Genomic DNA, 19,320 nt, shown 5'->3' with positions numbered 1-19,320 from the left:
TTCTTCAGTCCTGCATTTGTTCATAGCAAAACAAAGTCTAGGAAGCATTTTGAAGATAGCTAGGAACGCCAAAGTGATCAAACTTTGCAGGATAAGCTAATAGAGAAGAGCCAAAAGATTAAAGAAAAGAGAAAAGAAAAACAATGCTTGCCTGTTTTTAACTTGTATTTTCAACAAAGAAATTGTTGTAAATTACTGTGCTTTGAGAGACGCAATCTTCTGTTAATATGTCCTGAAGAAGAGAAAATCCTTACATCTGGTTGTATATCTTCCAGTAGAAATCCTTAGAAGGGTAGGATCAGCTTCTCTGAATTTGGCCCGCATGAAAATGTGATTCTCACCCTTTCCTGAACAGTAGTTGGAGTCTGAAAGATTGGGTTACCCTGCTAAGCAAACAACGCTCCGTCTATTTTTGAAGTTGGCAACTAGGAATAAACCATCTTACAATATTGTACAAAGAAGGAACCTTGAAGAAAAAAAAGATAATGAAGGATAATTCAATTTTGAAGTAGGCTTCAGTTTAATAAATCGCACAACACGTTTTGTGTTTCTTAGTATGGGCTGGTTGAAAGTATTTTCATTTTAGAAAAATGGTCAAAGGACAAAATATATGTTTTTTCTACACTTATGGTAGATTTCTTTTAATTAATTAATTAATCAATCAATCTATCTCTTCAATTGCCCATGTTGAGACTCCTAGGGCTAGCTTCTGTGTACCTTTGGTATGAATAAGTGTAAATTATGTTTGGGAATCTTAGTGGCTGCATTGCTGGGATATAAATGAATGTTTCATTCAAAATTCTTATGACATGCCTGGGTCAAATATTCAAAATATGCATACCGTATGCTGTATGCCCCAACTTTAGACAGTGTTCCTTTCTGCTTTTATAATTATTTGTCTTCTTAATCCTTAGGAAACTGTATGAAGAATTGTTTTACTCCTGAGAACAGATAACAACCACCTTCATCTTTCTAAGTGATATCTCAGATTATAAAGAGTAGATTTCCTAGTGCAACAATGCAGGAAATGGCACTGGACCAAGGCTAAAAACCAAATGGATCATTATGAGACAACCTGGCTTAGCAGGCATGATTTCAAATGTAAAACCATACATTATATATTGTGGAATTATACTCATGGCACATCATGGTACCTCCTGTCTCAAGAAAGTAGACTCTCTACAGACTGTTTTCTTTCCTGCTTCTAGAAAGGAAAAGCTCTATTCTGCATCTCTTGATACAATGACTATTTCAGTAGTGAATGCTGATTACAAGGCTCCCAGTTTAATACTAAGATTTGGGATGTATGTATTTATGTATGTATGTGTGAGTAGTAATGATAGTCCACTGGGAGGACCACTTTCCTGGGTCCTACAAAACTATTGATCCATGAGACCCAATGGCAGTCCTGTAGGTCAACATTTGTCCAGCAAAATATATCAAGAAAGGTTCTAACTTCTTGTGGTCCTCCCTCTTTGTTGTTGGTGTGATATGCCAGGCAAAGGAAGGAAGGAGGGGGTAATTAATGTGTTTACTATTTCAAATTTATATACCATATTTTCTTTTTTATATGAAATGTCAAGGGCAATCTGTCACCTTTGGAAGCCATATTAACACCGGAAGCTTCCACGCTGCCACATTCTTGTGCTTGGGAAAGTAGGAGAGGGGATTTAGTAGAGGGAATATAGACAAAATAGCATTCTTCTTTTCGGTCAAGATGATGGCATTCCTGCACCTGGAGGAGGAGTGGTTGGAGTGATGTCTCGAGTTGGGATGGATGGGGATTGGACCATGTGATGGATTGATGGATGCAGGGAGTGGGTTTTGACTTCTGACTTACTGAGGGAAAGCCCGGAAATCTCAGATTCGGATTTTCCCAGATGTGCCTGTATACCTACTCTAATAAATGGGAGCTTTGAGAAAATGCTTGTCTCAGAGTTTCATTGGAGTTGGGGTTTTCAGGAACGTTGACATTATCATTAATAGGTACAATGAGTAGAGAAGGTTGACAAAAATATAATTATGTAGCCTGATGGTTATCAAGAGACAGAGAAACACTCCTGGTTGATTAATCACTTGTAGGCCAAACTTTCTTTTGCTATCTTTTCTGTAAATCCTCTTCTTCATCCTTTTCTGTTTCTTTTCATGTCAGCAGAAAGGCAGCTGAGTTTCAGGACAATAACAGTGGGCTGATAGTACAAAAACGCAGGTAATTTCCCCTTACATGCGTGTGCGTCTGATGCATATTATAGTCCTTCTGTCATCCACTACTATGAAGTTATAAATAGCATGATATAAAGTAATAAATGTTTTGTAAAGAAAAAAAAAACCTCTCCAAAAAGGAAGAAAGTGAAACTTAAACATGTGTTATTAAATAAAAATATGAATAATTAAATATTATTTTACACAATTCAATGTGATTTTGCTGTCATGAATGGAATCTGTACCTAATTACTGTAGGCTGGAATCTTCCACATATGTGAAATGGCTATTCTCCTGAAGAAGCAGGAAAGAAAAGAAGAAAAAAAAGAAAGGAAAGAGAAAAAGAAAGAATAAAAGCAATCCCAAAACATACATTTATACATATCTATTTAAAAGTGAAGTCATTTTTAAACTGAAAGAGACATTCCTAAATAGAATTTGTAGGATTCCCCTTCTCCTTTAGATTGATCACTTAAGCATAAATAAAGATCAGGAAATCAACGCACAAAGGATAAAAAGGGCATCTTTGGTTTATGCATGCTAACTTATTCTCTGCAAATAAAAGTTTTGCTATACTTTTTCTGTTTTGCATAGGAAGAATTACCAGGGTTTGGATAGAAATTCTCTATTGTAATAGGGAAACCAGGTAGCTTCTGTGCCAGTTTATTAATTTTGTATTGATCTGTTTGATCTGTAATTTGGCAGTTTTAAGGAAACTTAAAACAGGCATACAGGAGCCAGTCCGGAGCATTGGATACTTTTCCGGTACGATGCTCCGGAGGGCAAACTCTCCCGCCCTTGCTCCTTACCTGTGCCTTAAGCTTTTGGCGCTTCCACGCATGGCCTGTACGGTGCCTGTGCAACACTCCGCCGAGAAGCTGGAGCGTTGCAGAGGCTTGCGGAAGCATTGCAGGCAAGTATGATGCACATGTGCACCGCGTGCATGTGGGTGACCCCGGGGCTGTTCCAACCGGTAAGGAACCCACCACTGCTTCACATCAACCTGAACTAGGTAATCATGCATTCATTTATTTAAATACTTATAACCTATCTTCTATCAAAAACTAAAGTAGAACATTAAGATAGGATAAGAATAATGATTGTTTTATTTATTTATATTCATAGAAGATTCGTAACAGGTCCTGTTCACTGGCCAATATACATTCTGTCCCATTTCAAAGATGCAAATATTGAGATGTAATGAAATACCTGGAGTGTAAAGCTTGTATTTCTATGCCAGACACAAATATTTGTAACTTTAAACGGCTTGATGATCAAATATTTGCAATATTAAATAGATTGGATTTCTTTAAAATATATTTAAAAGTTAATCTCCAAAGAAAAAAGTGACTTATGACCATTTTTTACACTTATGACCATTTGTAGCATTCCCATGGTCGCATGATTTGGGATGCTTGACAACTGACTCACATTTATGACTTTGGGTCATGTGATCATCTTTTTGTAACCTTTTGACAAGCAAAGTCAATGGGGAAAGCAGATTCCCTTAACAATCGTATTGCTAATTTAACAACTACAATTAACAATTCAGTTAACAAATGTGGCGAGAAAAGTTGAAAAATGGGGCAAAACTCAGTTAAAAAATGCCTCACTTAGCAACATAAATTTGCTTAATTGTGGCCGTATGTTGAGGACTATGTGTGCTACAGCCATGCTACATGGATACAGTACTGTGAGAGTTAGATGTTCAGCTGAGTGATGGCATGAGGGGAAAAAAACTGTTCCTGTGTCTAATTGTTTTGGCGTGCAATGCCCCATATCACTGTCCCAAGGGAAGGAGTTGAATAGTTTATGTCCAGGATGTGAGAGGTCTGCAGATAACTTCTTAGCCCTTCCTCTGACCAACACAATATGGAAGCCTTCTATGGAAGGCATGCTGGTTGCAATTTGCTGACTAAATAGCAAGGGGGCATTGGAAGTATAAGCATTGACTAAACATCGAAAGTTCAAAACATTCTTAAAGATCCATCTCATCCTGGGCACCCTTTCTTTTGAACTAATACCATCTGGCAGACGGATAAAAAACAAGGACAAATAGGCTGAAAAACAGGTTCTATCCCAGGGCAGTAACCATATTGAATTCTATTATATAGTGCAATATTAATGCAATATCAGGGGTTTTCAATTGTATAGAATGTGAAGGATGTGTTTGTGTTTTATTTTTATAGTTATAATGTACACTGACAAGGGCATTTAATTTCGTTGTAGGAGGTGCAATGACAATAAACTAAACTAAACTAAACTAAACTAAACTAAACATGACTTTGACAGGTGGACTGGAATGTCAACTTCTGAAGATATCACCGACGAGTGTGTCATATGATTCTCAATCTTAATCCAATACCCAAATTTAGAACTCTGTCTTTAAAAGATGTCATTGCAGTGGTTAGTTTTTAAAAGAAATTAGTGATTCACCATTCCCATACCTTCTTCCCTACTAAATAGCTTATTTCCTTTGCATTGTTATGTGTTGAATTAGTTGGGAGGACTGTAATTTCATTCCCATCTTTATATTCAGACACTAGCATATCTGAAAGTAAATTCTCTGGTATTAGCTAAGGTCTGACAGATCACAAAACCCCAGTTCATTGATATTTATGGAGATTTTCAGTCATACAGGTCATGGTTATCCTAAAGGTCCTTTTTTTCAAAAGGCAACTGGATTTTCTTTGTTTCTCCCTGAAGAACTGAAGAAGTTTCTTGGATGAGAAGCGAAATGTCTTCAAGAAAAAAAAAAACAAAGAAAGCCCAGCTGCCTTTTGAAAAAGCACCTTTGAGTCAGTTCACTGATGATACAAATTTGAAAGATAAAATCTCATTCTTTAGCATCAATAAACACATTAAATGCTTTTTTTCCTCAAATGAAAAGGAAAGGATATGATCTGTGACCCATCTGTAATTCACTATAATGTTAAGAGATAATTTTATCTATTAATGGCAATGGGAAAATATTACCTTCCATTGAAGACTGAGAACTGGTATAACTGTGTAAATCCAAAGTATATCATGTGGATGTGAAACCTAAGATTTCCTGCTACATCTTACCAATTCATCCTCACAATCATCCTGCACAAGGCCTTCCTCCTCCTCCTCCTCCTCTTCTTCTTCTTCTTCCCCATTTAATGGCTCTTCCATGTTCACCTCTGCTTCTGATGATGTGTCTTCCTGAGAAATTTCACTTTTGTTTCCATCTGCCTTTTTTCTGATTTCTGCAAAAAAGCCAAATCGTAAAATACTGATGTGAATTGAGGACCCTGTTTCGTTGGCAGGCCTTATTTGGCTTATCTCAGCATATCTAAATAATCAAGAATCCAAGCTGGAAACTAATTGCGTTTCACCAACTATCCCTGTATGTTGTCACATTGGGAGCATCATGAAAAATTAAAATGGCACCTGGACTCAAATGCTGGGAACATCTTATCAGAAAGAAAAAAAATGAATGGAATATCTCCTGGGGAAATGTCTGCAATGAGTCTTAACAGAGCCTATGATCCTGACATCTTCCCAAGGTTGCCCGGAGAAATACCACTTCATTTCTTTCCCTTTTATCATTTAATAGCTGGTTATTCCAAACTATAACCTGAGATTAATATCTCAGGGTCCAGGCTTAGAGAAAAGTAGTCTCACAAATAATTCTTGGCTTTATTTATATGTCTTGGTTCACGTTATTAACAAATCTAGTTAGTTTCATTGTAACTTAATATTTTTTGTGAACCGAGGCCATACATATTACTTTATGGTTCAATACATAATGCAAAAACAGAAAATGGGTTAACTGAAAAAAAAAACCTAGGTTAACCTTGGTGAATGCAGTCCATGAATTAAAACTGGGCATGGTTTAGAAGCAATACAAATAATCATTTGGGGATTTGGGCTGGATGAAGAGATGAAAACCACTTAGAATGTTTCTATTCTGTTTCTTTGTATGTGTGTGTTAAATCTACTACTGCATATAGCAGGGGACAGGCATAAAATATATATATATATATATATATATATATATATATATATGTATGTATGTATGTATGTATGTATGTATGTATGTATGTATGTATGTATGTATGTATATATATATATATATATATATATATATATATATATATATATATATATATATATATATATATATATATATATATATATATATATCTATCAAGGAAGGTTACTGTCATTTAGATATATGAAATAGAGCAAGAATGGAAAGCCTGTTAGGCTTCCAGATGCAACTAGATTGTGGCTCCCTTCATCTGATTAAGATTGATGGAAATTGGAATCCAATCTCTGGAGGACTGCAGCCTATGAATAGGGAAATGGTGTCCTTCAGAGGTTTTGAACTATGTAATCTGCTGAGCTACAGATTCCTATCAGCCTCTGCATCCTTTACTAGCACAACTAACCAATGAAAATATATTCTCAAGGAGAAAAAATCAGCAGGGGAACCTCAGAATACTTTTATATTCAGATGGGAAGCCTGATAGTTTTTTGAAATCACAGGTTTCCAAGGGCTATTTGGTCTTGTTCTGCTATTATGATCTTTATAATATAGATGCCAGCGAAATATGCCCATACTTTAGATTGCCTAGAAACAGTCACTTATATTTAATAACACTGATGCAGTTTTACCCAATATGGTGCCTACAGACAGATTGGATTATAACACCATTAGTCATCATCCACTTTGGCCCTTGCTGGCTGGAGGTGCTGTAGTTGAGGATGGAGAAACACCTCCCGCTCCGTACTAGCTCCTAGGAATGGAACAAGGGCATCAGAGAGCTGGACTGTAATTGCAAAAAGTACCAAAGGCCTTTTGTCCTGAAAAAAGGAAGGCCAGCCAGTACTAGGAACCTGGCGCTGACTTTCTGCACTTGAACTCCTACTTGTCTTGGTGTTATTGAGGAGACATTTGCAATCAGCCAACTGACCTGTGGGTGCTTTCTGTTGTTCAGCAATCTGCTCCAATCTGCCCAAGAGAGCATCAATGTTGGATTTGATCTGCGTCAGCTCAGTTTTAATTGTCTGCAGTTCACTGCATTTCACTTGGAAGACAAAAGTTAGAAGAAAGCCTTATTCTTTTGTCTAGTACGAATGAGCAATTTGCTTGAGCAGATATTTAATTATACTTCACATATACCTTTTAAGTTGCAGGTCCTGCTTGGCGTCCATCACAATAAGGGCTTATTGGGTTCAGTATAGGACAGGGTCTCATTTGCCTTTCATAGCTGAGGAGAAGACAGGAGAATTTTGGCAGGTACCATTTCTCCCATCAGAGTGCACCAACAATGGGAACAAACTACCAAAACCTAAATGCTAGTGCACAGCTACTTAAGGGTTTGGAAGCCCTGTGCTATATTGACTCTGGCAAGAGGGTGATATTGTAGATATCAAATAATTCCTTTATTCACTCTCCCAGCTTTGGCGAGGTACAAAATTTGCAGCTCTGAGCCAATAAAAAAACAACAGAGAAATCTTTCACCTCATTCCTTGAACTTTGTAGAAAGAGTTCCCCTTAATTTATAATTTACATAACTACTTAGTAGTTGACAAAATGATCCTTACAGGTAAATAAACACAAATATATGCATCACATTGAACGGGCATGTTGAACCCCTTTATTTAGGATTCTCCATTACATTATTTCCTTATTTTTGTGCCATCCTGTCAAGTGGATTTTGAGCTGTTGAACAGACTATCTTAAACTCCACCCTGTCCCTTTTTGCCCCCTTAAATTCTTTTTAACTAACATATTTCTTTTCTTTTTGTAAAACTGTATTTCACGAGCCCACTGCTATTTCTTTCTTGTATCCAGATCAGCTATTTGGGGCAAATAACTGCATATGTTACCTCTTGCTGTAAGGTGAATGGATCCCTCAGATTGCATCCAGCCTGACATTTACTTCCCAGCCTTTAATTTCATATAATTTTCACTCAGTTTTCCATGTTGGCAAAACTGAGAATACTGTTTATACTGGAATGTTTTACTTTCTTAGGAAAGGAGGAAAGCAGTGTTTTCCTATTTTTATTTCCAAAAAAATCTGGTGCATGAATGATGCAGTACAGTTCAAAAGAAGTTCATTAGATGAACTTCTGAACTTAAACTTAGAGAGAGCTTGGGAAAAATTCCATGGATGAGAATCCTCAAGGGGAAAACAACTCAAGAAGCTTGGGAAATTTTGAAAAATGAGATTACAAAAGCCCAGTCTAGCACAATACCAATGAAGAAGAAAAATAACAGCTCCCAAAAGAAACCAGCATGGCTGCATAAAGAACTATCTGACAAACTGAAAGACAAAAAAGGTAAGTATAAAAAGTGGAAGGAGGGGGACATAACTAAGGCAGAATATCAGCAAATAGCCGGTGCCTGTAAAGATGAAGTGAGGAAAGCTAAGGCTCACAATGAAGAAAGGCTTGCCACAAAAGTAAAAATTAACAAAAAAAGCTTCTTCCAACATGTTAAAAACAAGAAAAAAGTTAAGGAAACAATTCGTCCATTGCTAGGAGAAAGTGGCAAGAAGGTGACAAGCAACAGGGAGAAAGCAGAACTATTTAACTCAAGTTTTGCATCTGTCTTTACACAAAGGGATAAAACAGTCCAACCTGTCAAAAGCAGCACCACAAAAATCAGATTAGGAACACAAATTGAAATAGGGAAGAAAATGGTAAGTGAGCACCTGTCTACTCTAGACAAGTTCAAATCACCAGGACCGGATGGATTACACCTCAGGGTTCTGAAGGAACTAGCAGACGAGATCTCAGAATCACTGAATTATATCTTTCAGAGATCCTGGAACACTGGGGAACTACCAGAGGACTGGAAAAGAGCTGATGTGGTTCCCATCTTCAAAAAAGGGAAAAAATTAGATCCAGGAAACTACAGACCTATCAGCCTGACCTCAATACCAGGAAAGATTCTGGAAAAAATAATCAAACAACGAATTTGCGAACACCTAAAAGCAAAGTAATAGCCAAAAGCCAACATGGATTGGTCAAAAACAGATCATGCCAGACTAATCTTATTGCATTCTTTGATAATGTGACAAAATTAGTGGACCAGAGGAATGCTGTCGATATAGTTTACTTGGACTTCAGTAAGGTTTTTGATAAGGTAGATCATAACCTACTACTAGATAAAGTAAAAGAATGTGGGTTAGACAGCATCACCACCAGATGGATTCGTAACTGGCTGACCAACCGCACTCAACGTGTAGTCCTCAATGGAACTGCATCTACATGGAGGGAAGTATGCAGTGGAGTACCCCAAGGCTCTGTTTTAGGCCCAGTACTCTTCAACATCTTCATCAATGATTTGGATGAGGGAATAAATGGGGAACTCATCAAATTTGCAGATGACACCAAGCTGGCAGGAATAGCCAACACTCCAGAAGATAGGCTTAAGATACAGAAGGATCTTGACAAACTTGAACATTGGGCACTATCTAATAAAATGAAATTTAATGGTGAAAAGAGTAAGGTTCTACATTTAGGCAACAAAAATGGAATGCACAGGTACAGTATAGGTGGTACCTTGCTCAGAATAGTAACTGTGAAAGGGATCTTGGAGTCCTAGTGGACAGCCATTTAAATATGAGCCAGCAGTGTGCAGCAGCTGCCAAAAAAGCCAACACAGTCCTAGGCTGCATCAACAGAGGGATAGAATCAAGATCATGTGAAGTGTTACTACCACTTTGTAATGCCTTGGTAAGGCCACACTTGGAATACTGCATTCAGTTCTGGTCGCCACGATGTAAAAAAGATGTGGAGACTCTAGAAAGAGTGCAGAGAAGAGCAACAAAGATGATTAGGGGGCTGGAGACTAAAACATATGAGAAACGGTTGCAGGAACTGAGTATGTTTAGCTTAAGAGAAAGAAGGACTAGGGGAGACATGATAGCATTGTTCCAATATCTCAGGGGTTGCCACAAAGAAGAGGGAATCAAACTATTCTCCAAGGCACCTGAGGGTGGAACAAGAAGCAATGGGTGGAAACTAATCAAGGAGAGAAGCAACTTAGAACTGAGGGGAAACTTCCTGACAGTTAGAACAATTAATCAGTGGAACAGCTTGCCTCCAGAAGTTGTGAATGCCCCAACACTGGAAGTCTTTAAGAAGATGTTGGATAGCCATTTGCCTGAAATGGTCTAGGGTTTCCTGCCTAGGCAGGGGGTTGGACTAGAAGACCTCCAAGGTCCCTTCCAACTCTACTATTGTATTGTATTGTGTAAAGAGGAAGGATTAATTCAATAATAGAACCGAGATGATAATTTGAACATCACCTTTTTATTTTTGCAAAAAGCTCAGTCAAGGGCATGTATTCTTTCCTCCAGCCATTTAGCCTTTTGTTATTCAGTGACAGTTTGAATTCAGATGTTTCTGGCTGTAGTTACCAAACCATTGTATCTCATTGGCAGCCAGTTTTTGTGGTAAAAAGCACTGACAAAACATTAGCCGAACGGTCTTGCTATGGAGACCAAACTGGCTCATTCCACTATGTGTTTCAAATATTTTCTCTTTCACTAAGTACTTGGCTTTGATGTATTTTTTCCTTTTTTCTGTGATGAGTATGTGTTTATTTTTAATGCTCCATTTATTTCTTATTGTCATTGTTTATAATATATTTTGCTTGTATTTTTACAACTATTCTTTTGAGGGCAGAAAAGTATGATATTAATAAATAAAAAACAACCATTCTTTTTTTTTTATACAGTATAGATTTATTTTAATTCACAGGCTTGGCAAGATCATTAGCAGCTCATTCTACCCTTGCCTATCCTGATCAAATAACCAGGTTGCCACTGACTCCATGGTTAGGGGAGATAATGTATATCTCATTGAATATGAAATATATTCCAATCTGTTTAAAGAAACAGTTCTAAGATCTTTTACTTAAATAAAAAGCCTTTCCTTGCCCTGGAAGGTCTCTTAATTATGAGCCACTCTCAAATCTTCCATTTGTAGGTAAGGTGATTAAGAAAGTGCTGCCCTCACAGCTTCAAATGCCTTTGGATGAAACTTACTATTTGGACCCATTTCAATTGGGTCTTTATCTGGAAGATGGTGCCAAAAATATTTTAGTCATGTAGTTAATGGACAACCAGAAAGTTAATCAACCTAACTCTACTACTGCTTACTATCTGACTCCCAGGAACATTGCTCCGTTCTGGTAATGTTTTAAATCAGTGTTTCTCAACCCTGGCAGCTTTAAGATGTGTTGACTTTAACATGCTGACTTGAGAATTCTGGAAGTTGATGTCCATGTTTCTCAAAGTTGCCAAAGTTGAAAAATACTAGCATAAGTGGCCATTTCCACCTTTGCAGTTCTAAAGACTGCTTCTTCTACTATCAACCTACCTAGTTAGATAAATCAGCAGTTGGGGCCCTTTTGAAGATGTTCTGTAATCAGAGGTAGCATTCATCTGGTTCGGACCAGTTTGGGCCCACCCATCTGCCCTGGCCCTATGCCATCCTATTTAGCCATGTTTTTTAAGCCGCGTGCATGCATGCAAGCCCCACGCGCCAACATGGAAGGCCGCATACATGCACGGAAGGCGCGTACACTCACGAAGTGAGCGTGTGCACACATGGCAAACTGGGGGTAAACATCTGTGAAACCCACCTCTGCCTGTAATAGATTGTGACAATAACCTTGAGGAACAGCAGGAAGTGCCACAACCCAGGCAACAATCACACAAAGAGAAACCCAAGTCCAAAGCAAGATCTTCTGCTTCTCTAGAAAAAGAGCATTCAGAGTTGCATGATGGATACCAGTCCTTTGAGTTAGACCAGACTTGAACACCATGGTCATGAATACTGAAACTACTTTTACTACAGGATTACAGAAACAGAATCTTGCAACTCTGAGTGTGCCTCCCTATTCCCTACTTTTGCCAGAAGGAGAACTAAGGAAGGTCAAGTCAGATATTTTCTCAAGTTCCATTCCTGCTTTAGACTCAGATTTTATCTTATCTGACATTGCCTTCACTGTGGCTGTTCCACCTCTTTGTCAGATTTATTCTTACAGCTCATTACATGCCCACATTCCAGAAACACCAAGCTGGCAGGAATAGCCAACACTCCAGAAGATAGGCTTAAGATACAGAGAGATCTTGACAAACTTGAACATTGGGCACTATCTAATAAAATGAAATTCAATGGTGAAAAGAGTAAGGTTCTACATTTAGGCAACAAAAACGGAATGCACAGGTACAGTATAGGTGGTACCTTGTTCAATAGTAGTAACTGTGAAAGGGATCTTGGAGTCCTAGTGGACAACCATTTAAATAGGAGCCAGCAGTGTACAGCAGCTGCCAAAAAAGCCGACACAGTTCTAGGCTGCATCAACAGAGTGATAGAATCAAGATCACGTGAAGTGTTAATACCACTTTATAATGCCTTGGTAAGGCCACACTTGGAATACTGCATTCAGTTCTGGTCGCCACGATGTAGAAAAGATGTGGAGACTCTAGAAAGAGTGCAGAGAAGAGCAACAAAGATGATTAGGGGACTGGAGACTAAAACATATGAAGAACGGTTGCAGGAACTGGGTATGTTTAGCTTAAGAGAAAGAAGGACTAGGGGAGACATGATAGCAGTGTTCCAATATGTCAGGGGTTGCCACAAAGAAGAGGGAGTCAAACTATTCTCCAAGGCACCTGAGGGTAGAACAAGAAGCAATGGGTGGAAACTAATCAAGGAGAGAAGCAACTTAGAACTGAGGAGAAATTTCCTGACAGTGAGAACAATTAATCAGTGGAACAGCTTGCCTCCAGAAGTTGTGAATGCCCCAACACTGGAAGTCTTTAAGAAGATGTTGGATAGCCATCTCTCTGAAACGGTATAGGGTTTCCTGCCTAGGCAGGGGGTTGGACTAGAAGACCTCCAAGGTCCCTTCCAACTCTACTATTGTATAAACTGAGCTATCTGGTTCACAGGAGAGGGCATTCTTTTTTGGGGTTCCCAAATGGTGGAAATCTCTCCCCAGGGAGATGTGTTCTCCAGCACCCTCCTAATGTTTAGGGAAATGGCAACAATGCATTTCCTACCAAACTTTGAAGAGATAATTGATTTTCATGATACCAGTATTAATTCTGATTTCAATTGTATTGCTTTCACTCTCATGTGTGTGTTTCACTGTTACCCTGCGGTAAGATGGGTGGCCAATAAATTTATTAAATAAAAAATTGTTGTAAGCAGCCTAAGTCAAGATAATCATTGACTTAGGACCATAATAGAGACCCCCCCATTATGATTTTAAGTCATAATGGTTGTAAAACAGGTCAGTCATGTAACTGACCCGATTTCACAACGTTTTTGGCAGTGGTTGTTAAGTGAACGCAGTGTTCATAAATTAGCTGCTGCAGTCATTAAGCAAGCTAATGGTTTACTATTTACGTTTTGTCAAAAAAATGGAAGTAAATGGGTTGTTTTTTGTTTTTTTTTGGCAAAACTGTCATAAAACTCGGTCATGTAATTGTGGAAGGCTGCAAATATTCATAAATATGTTCTTGTTGAGTGCTCAAAATTCGATGACTAGGAGGGGTGTGTGGACATCAGAACTTTGAAACTGGGTCATACGTAGCCCCAAGATAAGGTCCATCATAACTTCAAATGTCTACCTGTATGTAAGAAACAGCTACTGCAATAAACGCACCTATTTCAAGTAGCTGGCCTGGCTCAACCATAGTTCGTTCACACTGCTCCTGATGGGTTTTTTAATTTTTGTGACTTTTAGACTTTTATTAGGGGATTTTAAACTATGTTTTAACTGTCTTTTCTTATCTTCATACCTCCTCCATGTACGCGTGTTCATTTATTCTGTGTGTGTATTGTCCGTATTGTTTTTTATGTGTTTTATTGTACGCCGCCCCGAGTCCTTCGGGAGAGGGTGCAGCTAAGAAATAAATTTATTATTATTATTATTATTATTATTATTATTATTATTATTATTATTATTATTATTATTATTATTATTATTATTAAATCCAAGAATAAAATAAAACCAATGTTTTGCAATACATAAAAGACTTATCAGTAATTATGTTTGCTATGTATGTCTGCTCTTGTGCATTTTGCTTCAAAGGCAAGTCTGAAACCATTATAAACATTACCTCTGCACAGTAGCATGAAACTTACATTTTAATTTGGCGGAGCTGTTCACAAGAGCAGCAGATCTGGCAAAGAGCTTCACCGGGATAGTTGCTTTGACACGTCGTACTAAAGGGATGGTGACTCGTGGCCGCTTCCCGGGAACCATCCTGGGTATGGGAGAGACTCTTCCTCGATACTCAAAGAGTCTATACAAAAGAAGAAGAAATGCTTTGCGGTAGCGATTCCAGCCAGATACATTACCAAATATTTCCGATCAAGCGATGAAAACCACTGATGCCCTCTAGAGGGAGCTAAGACTTCATCCATTCCAGCCATCTGTTCTTGCCTGGGCAATAAAGCCCATCAGAGATAACAGTTGATCATTAAACTACTGAGGAGACGTATTGTTCAACCATTATCCTGCAAGTTAATGCTGACAACTCTCAAAGAAGTTATTTAATAGGTTGCTTTAACAGCAAGATTGTTGCCGTTAATTCATTTTTAAAAATACTTCAATGTTTCATGTTTGAGAATTCCTTAGGCAAATCTCTGGGATATTAGAACAGATCATCCAAGGCAATTATTTGGCTGTCCTATCTTAGCATCTTCCCACCTCCACTTGGGGCCTACTCATTCCTTAAAACAGGACACAAAACTTTTTCCTAAGATGCAGCCGATAATACTTATACTAAATTACCCCCAGGCAAGAAAAAAATACAATTGCCTAAGCAATTGGGTCTGGATCCTTCTCAGCCCTAATTGCCAAGGTCTTTTATCAGAGCTAAAGAGGTTGAGGTGATGAGAGGTGAAAGACCTATTGAAAAACATGTCTCACTTTGATAGAGAGCAAACACCTGGAAGCAGACTGTAATAAAAACATATAGATCTGGACTTTGAAGCTAAACTTTAAATGCACCAAGTGCTCTTCTCAGATTCAACAAGATTGATTTAGTAACCTTTGGGGAATTTTGTAGTTCCACTTCTATGCTCCAACTGCTACTAGTTCAAAAGTTTGCTTTTCGTTCATGTAAAAAAACCCTCCATAGTTGCGTTTTTAAAAAAGTTAAAATAAAGTTCTTTTCATATACCTCATGGCTGCTGAAACCCTTGTTTTACAGCCAACTAGGCACTTCTATTTTGATTTTAAAAATGTTAATCTTTTGGAGAGAAACTGTATTGTACAAATGCTCAGACATCTTGGTTTTTCTTAAAATGGAAAGGAAGAAACAAGTCCGCCTTTGGGTTTATTCATTGAATTCAATTCTCTAGACAACAAGAGAACTGTCGCTATTGCTACCTGCAAACGGTGATGCAAGATAACTCAATAGACACTGAGCATGTTTGATGCTTTTAGAATGGGGCTATTGAGTAGCTACTCAAGTAGTAAAATAACAAGGCTTCTATATCTGGGCTGCAAGACGATGGACATCTCCTTCATGACAGCAAAAAGATTTTTTTGGTAACCCTTCTGGGGTTTTGCCGCTCCAATAATCTCAATCTTGAAATCCTCTGGCAGATAGCATAGTTGGCTGGAACCGTGTGGATGAAGTCTCCTATAGCATTTCTTACAGGGCAGGTTGTTTTGGGGAAATGGAAACAACCAGTGGAAAGTAGATGAAGAAGTCAAGGATTCCTCATGGACATCTATAGAATGTTAGCACCATAGAGGAGCAGTCTCCTTAACAGAAAAACTGTAAGATAGTTCTTTAATACCATAGCTGTACCTAGTGCAGAAATTCAAGGCATGTGTTTTGATCATTTCATTTCAATCTTTGGATAAGAACACATCTGAAACGTCTGTCTGGTAATTTGTTAGAGGAATGGAATCTTTACCATGAAAACATACAGAGGGCCATTATATTTCTTTCACAGATTCTAAATCAAGAGCTAGTAAAGTTTATTACAACCATGCTGTTATCTTTTCACACTGAAAAAAAATCTTTGGAAGTGCCCTGCCCTGACATAGAAATAAACCAGAATATCCAAAAATATATGTGTGTTATGTCTCACTAATTTAACTTTCTCAAACAGTTATATTTTTATATTGTATAACTTAATTTTATTTTTACAAAATTGTATCAGAATTGTATAAATTAGCAATTAGTATTTTAACATATCAGAATCCTAAATTAATTAACAAGATCAAGGCTACCCTGTTATGGGAGTGTAAGTAAACCATATTAAACTCACTGGAACTTACTTCTGCACAGGGTGCTTTAAAGCTTTTTTTTTTTTTTAAATGTAGGTTTTGAAGTTTATATTTTCACTTTTAGTTTTGAACAATTACAGGTAGTCCTCAGCTTACAACTGTAATAGTGCCTGCCGATCATGGTTTGTAAGTCTCGACGGTTGTAAATCGGGTCACCCAGGTGATTGACCCAATTTTATATCTTTCTTGCAGCAATCATCAAACAATAACTATGGCATTAATGGTTTGCTATTTTTATTTATTTGCATCTCACCTTTATTATTTTTACAAATAAGTCAAGGTGGCGAATGTATCCAACATACCTTCCTTCTCCTATTTTCCCCATAATAACAATCCCTGGCCTGCCTTCTAGTCTGGTGCCTTAACCACTAGACCAAACTGGTCAAAACTATAGGACAGTTTTGCTAAAAACTGGAAGTAAATGCCAGTTTTTATAAAATACAGTCAGGTGACTATGGGATGCTGCAAATAGCTATAAATATGGGATAATTGCCAAGCACCCATATGCAATCATATGACTGCGGAGGGTGGGGGTGGGCTCCAGTTCTCAGAACTTCGGAACCAGGTCGTTAAGTATTCACAGGGAGGCATGTCGTAACTTAGAATGTCAGTAAGCAACTGGTCGTAAGTCAAGGACTATCTGTATCCAAGTTTTCAGTCATTTAAAGAAATCTTTACATCCATAGAGCCAAAAGCAACATACTTAGAAAAGTGAAGAAGCCATTCAAATAAAACCATGGCAAAGTAGATAATATAAGCAATCTAAATTTGCTTTGCACAAGCATTATCAAAATGCTCCTTTATGTTCACTCTATTTAAAATAAAAGTAAAAAGCAATCAATGTGACAGCCCTCTTCTTCTCTTATTTGCTCACCTGTCATAGAAGTCATCTCTGTAGTAATCATAGTCAAAGTCATAGCCACTGCTTTCAAAAAAAAAAGAAAGAAAGAAAGAACAGGATTAGTACTATGCTTCACCAATTACTTTTTTGAAGCAACGTCTGTAAAGAAGCAGAATTCAGTCTCATAGATCTGGAAGGAAACCAGGAGTTCTGGATAATATATATTTAGAGAAGTAAAACTATATCACAAAGAACTCAGATTTAATGTTGTGCTTGTTTTAGGACGCAACAAGGCATTTGGCAGCATCTGCAAAAAAATCATGTAATCAAAAACAAACAAACAAACAAACAAACAAAGTATTTTCATTATGACACAGATTCTTATCGATGTTACAATGATATGCAGAATCTCAACTGGCAAAACTTCATTTGACTCACATACAATACAAAACATACACATTGTACAAATATATACAATCTGCACACTTTTCACTCTGTGACAGGTATACCAATCTCATAATGCTTATTCACAATCCACGGATTTATGTGTGAACTGAATTATTGTTTGGTTGCTAAAAGGTAAATAGATAGCAGATGGGAATTCTGATCCAGCCAAAAAAATAGTAGATTGGGATATCACAGGTTCTTCCTTAAAATTGTATGCAATTAGATTGACCCAGACTCAAAAGAGCTACAAAAGCATTGAATTGGACAATAGATGTTTATCTCTTATGCATCACTTATACCTATAAGTGTTACAAATGCAAATACATACATGTTGAACCTCCAACAATTGAAAGATGCGGGGTTTGACAAGGTAGCATAGAGAGCACTTGCCTATAAAGTTCTCAAGAGTCCACCACCACTAAATGGTTAAAACAATAAGAGACAGAACATGTGGCAGCAGAGCTTCCAAAACACAACTCTCACACCTGTTTCAAGGTTGCTGCTTTATAGCCAATGCTGCCCTGCTGAGGCTGTAGAGAGTCTTCAGAGAGGAGGTAGGCTGTACAGGTGCCTGAAATTTTTCTAAGCAGTTGCTCTCCCACCATTGTGGGTTTGTATCTTTTAGCAATAGCACCTGTCAAGAATTGGTTCAGATGCTATAACTACTGCGTCAGTGCCAGTGGGTGACTTAATAGCCCACCATTTCTATTTCTCTTCCAAGAAGGATATTTTATACACAGTAATGAAAGTATATTATTGCAATCCTTCCTAGAAGAAAACTTTAAACAGAAATCCAGCTGGCAAATCATAGAAATTGAAAGCTCTGACATTTCCTAGTGAAAAGAAGTGTAGTTAGGAATACATTTGTTGGAAAGGTCAGCTTAAAAGTGAAAATTTTAATTTTGGCTCGACACCTTTGACCAGGTGACACAAACATGACATTTCAAGACAATAAAGGCCCAGAGAGATTTAAAGCTCATTATCTCCATCAAAGCAAGCACTCTATGGTTGACGAGTGCAGAGAGTCTTCTGTATAAAGCTGGGTTGAATAAAAGAGTTGGTGACTTTAGTGCATTGGGTTCACATGTTTTTCCATTATAATGTGGTTTATTTGGTTTTGGCTTTGGGTATTGAGCAAATTCAGTCAACTCTTACTTCTCCTATAAACCATAGGTAAACAGGGTTTAGTGTGCATCAGAGGTGAATTGCTCCTGATTTGGCCGGGTTCAGCCAAATTGGTAGTGGAATTCAGGACTGGGTGGCAGAATCAGCAGGGACCCAGGCCTGCCACACCCTCAAACTGGTTGCTGCTGGGCCGCTGCCATTTTGGTTTTTAGTGACTGTGTGTGCACAGTTCACTGTAAATTGTTCCGTGCATGCACAAAGAACAATTTTCATTGAACAGCGCCCTCGTGTGGTGAACTGGTAGTAAAACTGGCAGCCACCCACGCCTGGTGTGCATAAACCCAATCATTAACTTGTTACCAGTGGGTGGCTATTACAATAAAATAGGATAGTC

General features: G+C 37.9%; 1 protein-coding gene across 3 annotated transcripts in view; it reads right to left on the bottom strand.

The window, feature by feature from the left end:
• The window catches only part of RALY (RALY heterogeneous nuclear ribonucleoprotein), a 256,203-nt gene continuing 236,883 nt past the window's right edge, over window positions 1-19,320 (bottom strand). For 2 of the 3 annotated variants that reach the window (XM_081948651.1, XM_081948652.1), the window contains 6 exons: window positions 17,388-17,438; window positions 14,350-14,510; window positions 7,146-7,259; window positions 5,269-5,432; window positions 2,448-2,496; window positions 1-466 (listed from right to left, as the gene is read on the bottom strand). In XM_081948651.1, coding sequence (XP_081804777.1) covers window positions 2,452-2,496; window positions 5,269-5,432; window positions 7,146-7,259; window positions 14,350-14,510; window positions 17,388-17,438 — 535 coding nt within the window. In that variant the 3' untranslated portion in view covers window positions 1-466; window positions 2,448-2,451. The remainder of the gene's footprint in view (window positions 467-2,447; window positions 2,497-5,268; window positions 5,433-7,145; window positions 7,260-14,349; window positions 14,511-17,387; window positions 17,439-19,320) is intronic. The other variant, XM_081948653.1, reaches the window with a different exon arrangement.

The sequence above is a fragment of the Natrix helvetica genome (genome assembly GCF_964273705.1).
Source record: "Natrix helvetica genome assembly, chromosome: 3".
Classification (NCBI taxonomy): Eukaryota; Metazoa; Chordata; class Lepidosauria; order Squamata; family Natricidae; genus Natrix; species Natrix helvetica.
Note: the sequence above shows the minus strand (reverse complement) of the source record. Positions and strands in the feature narration are given on the sequence as shown.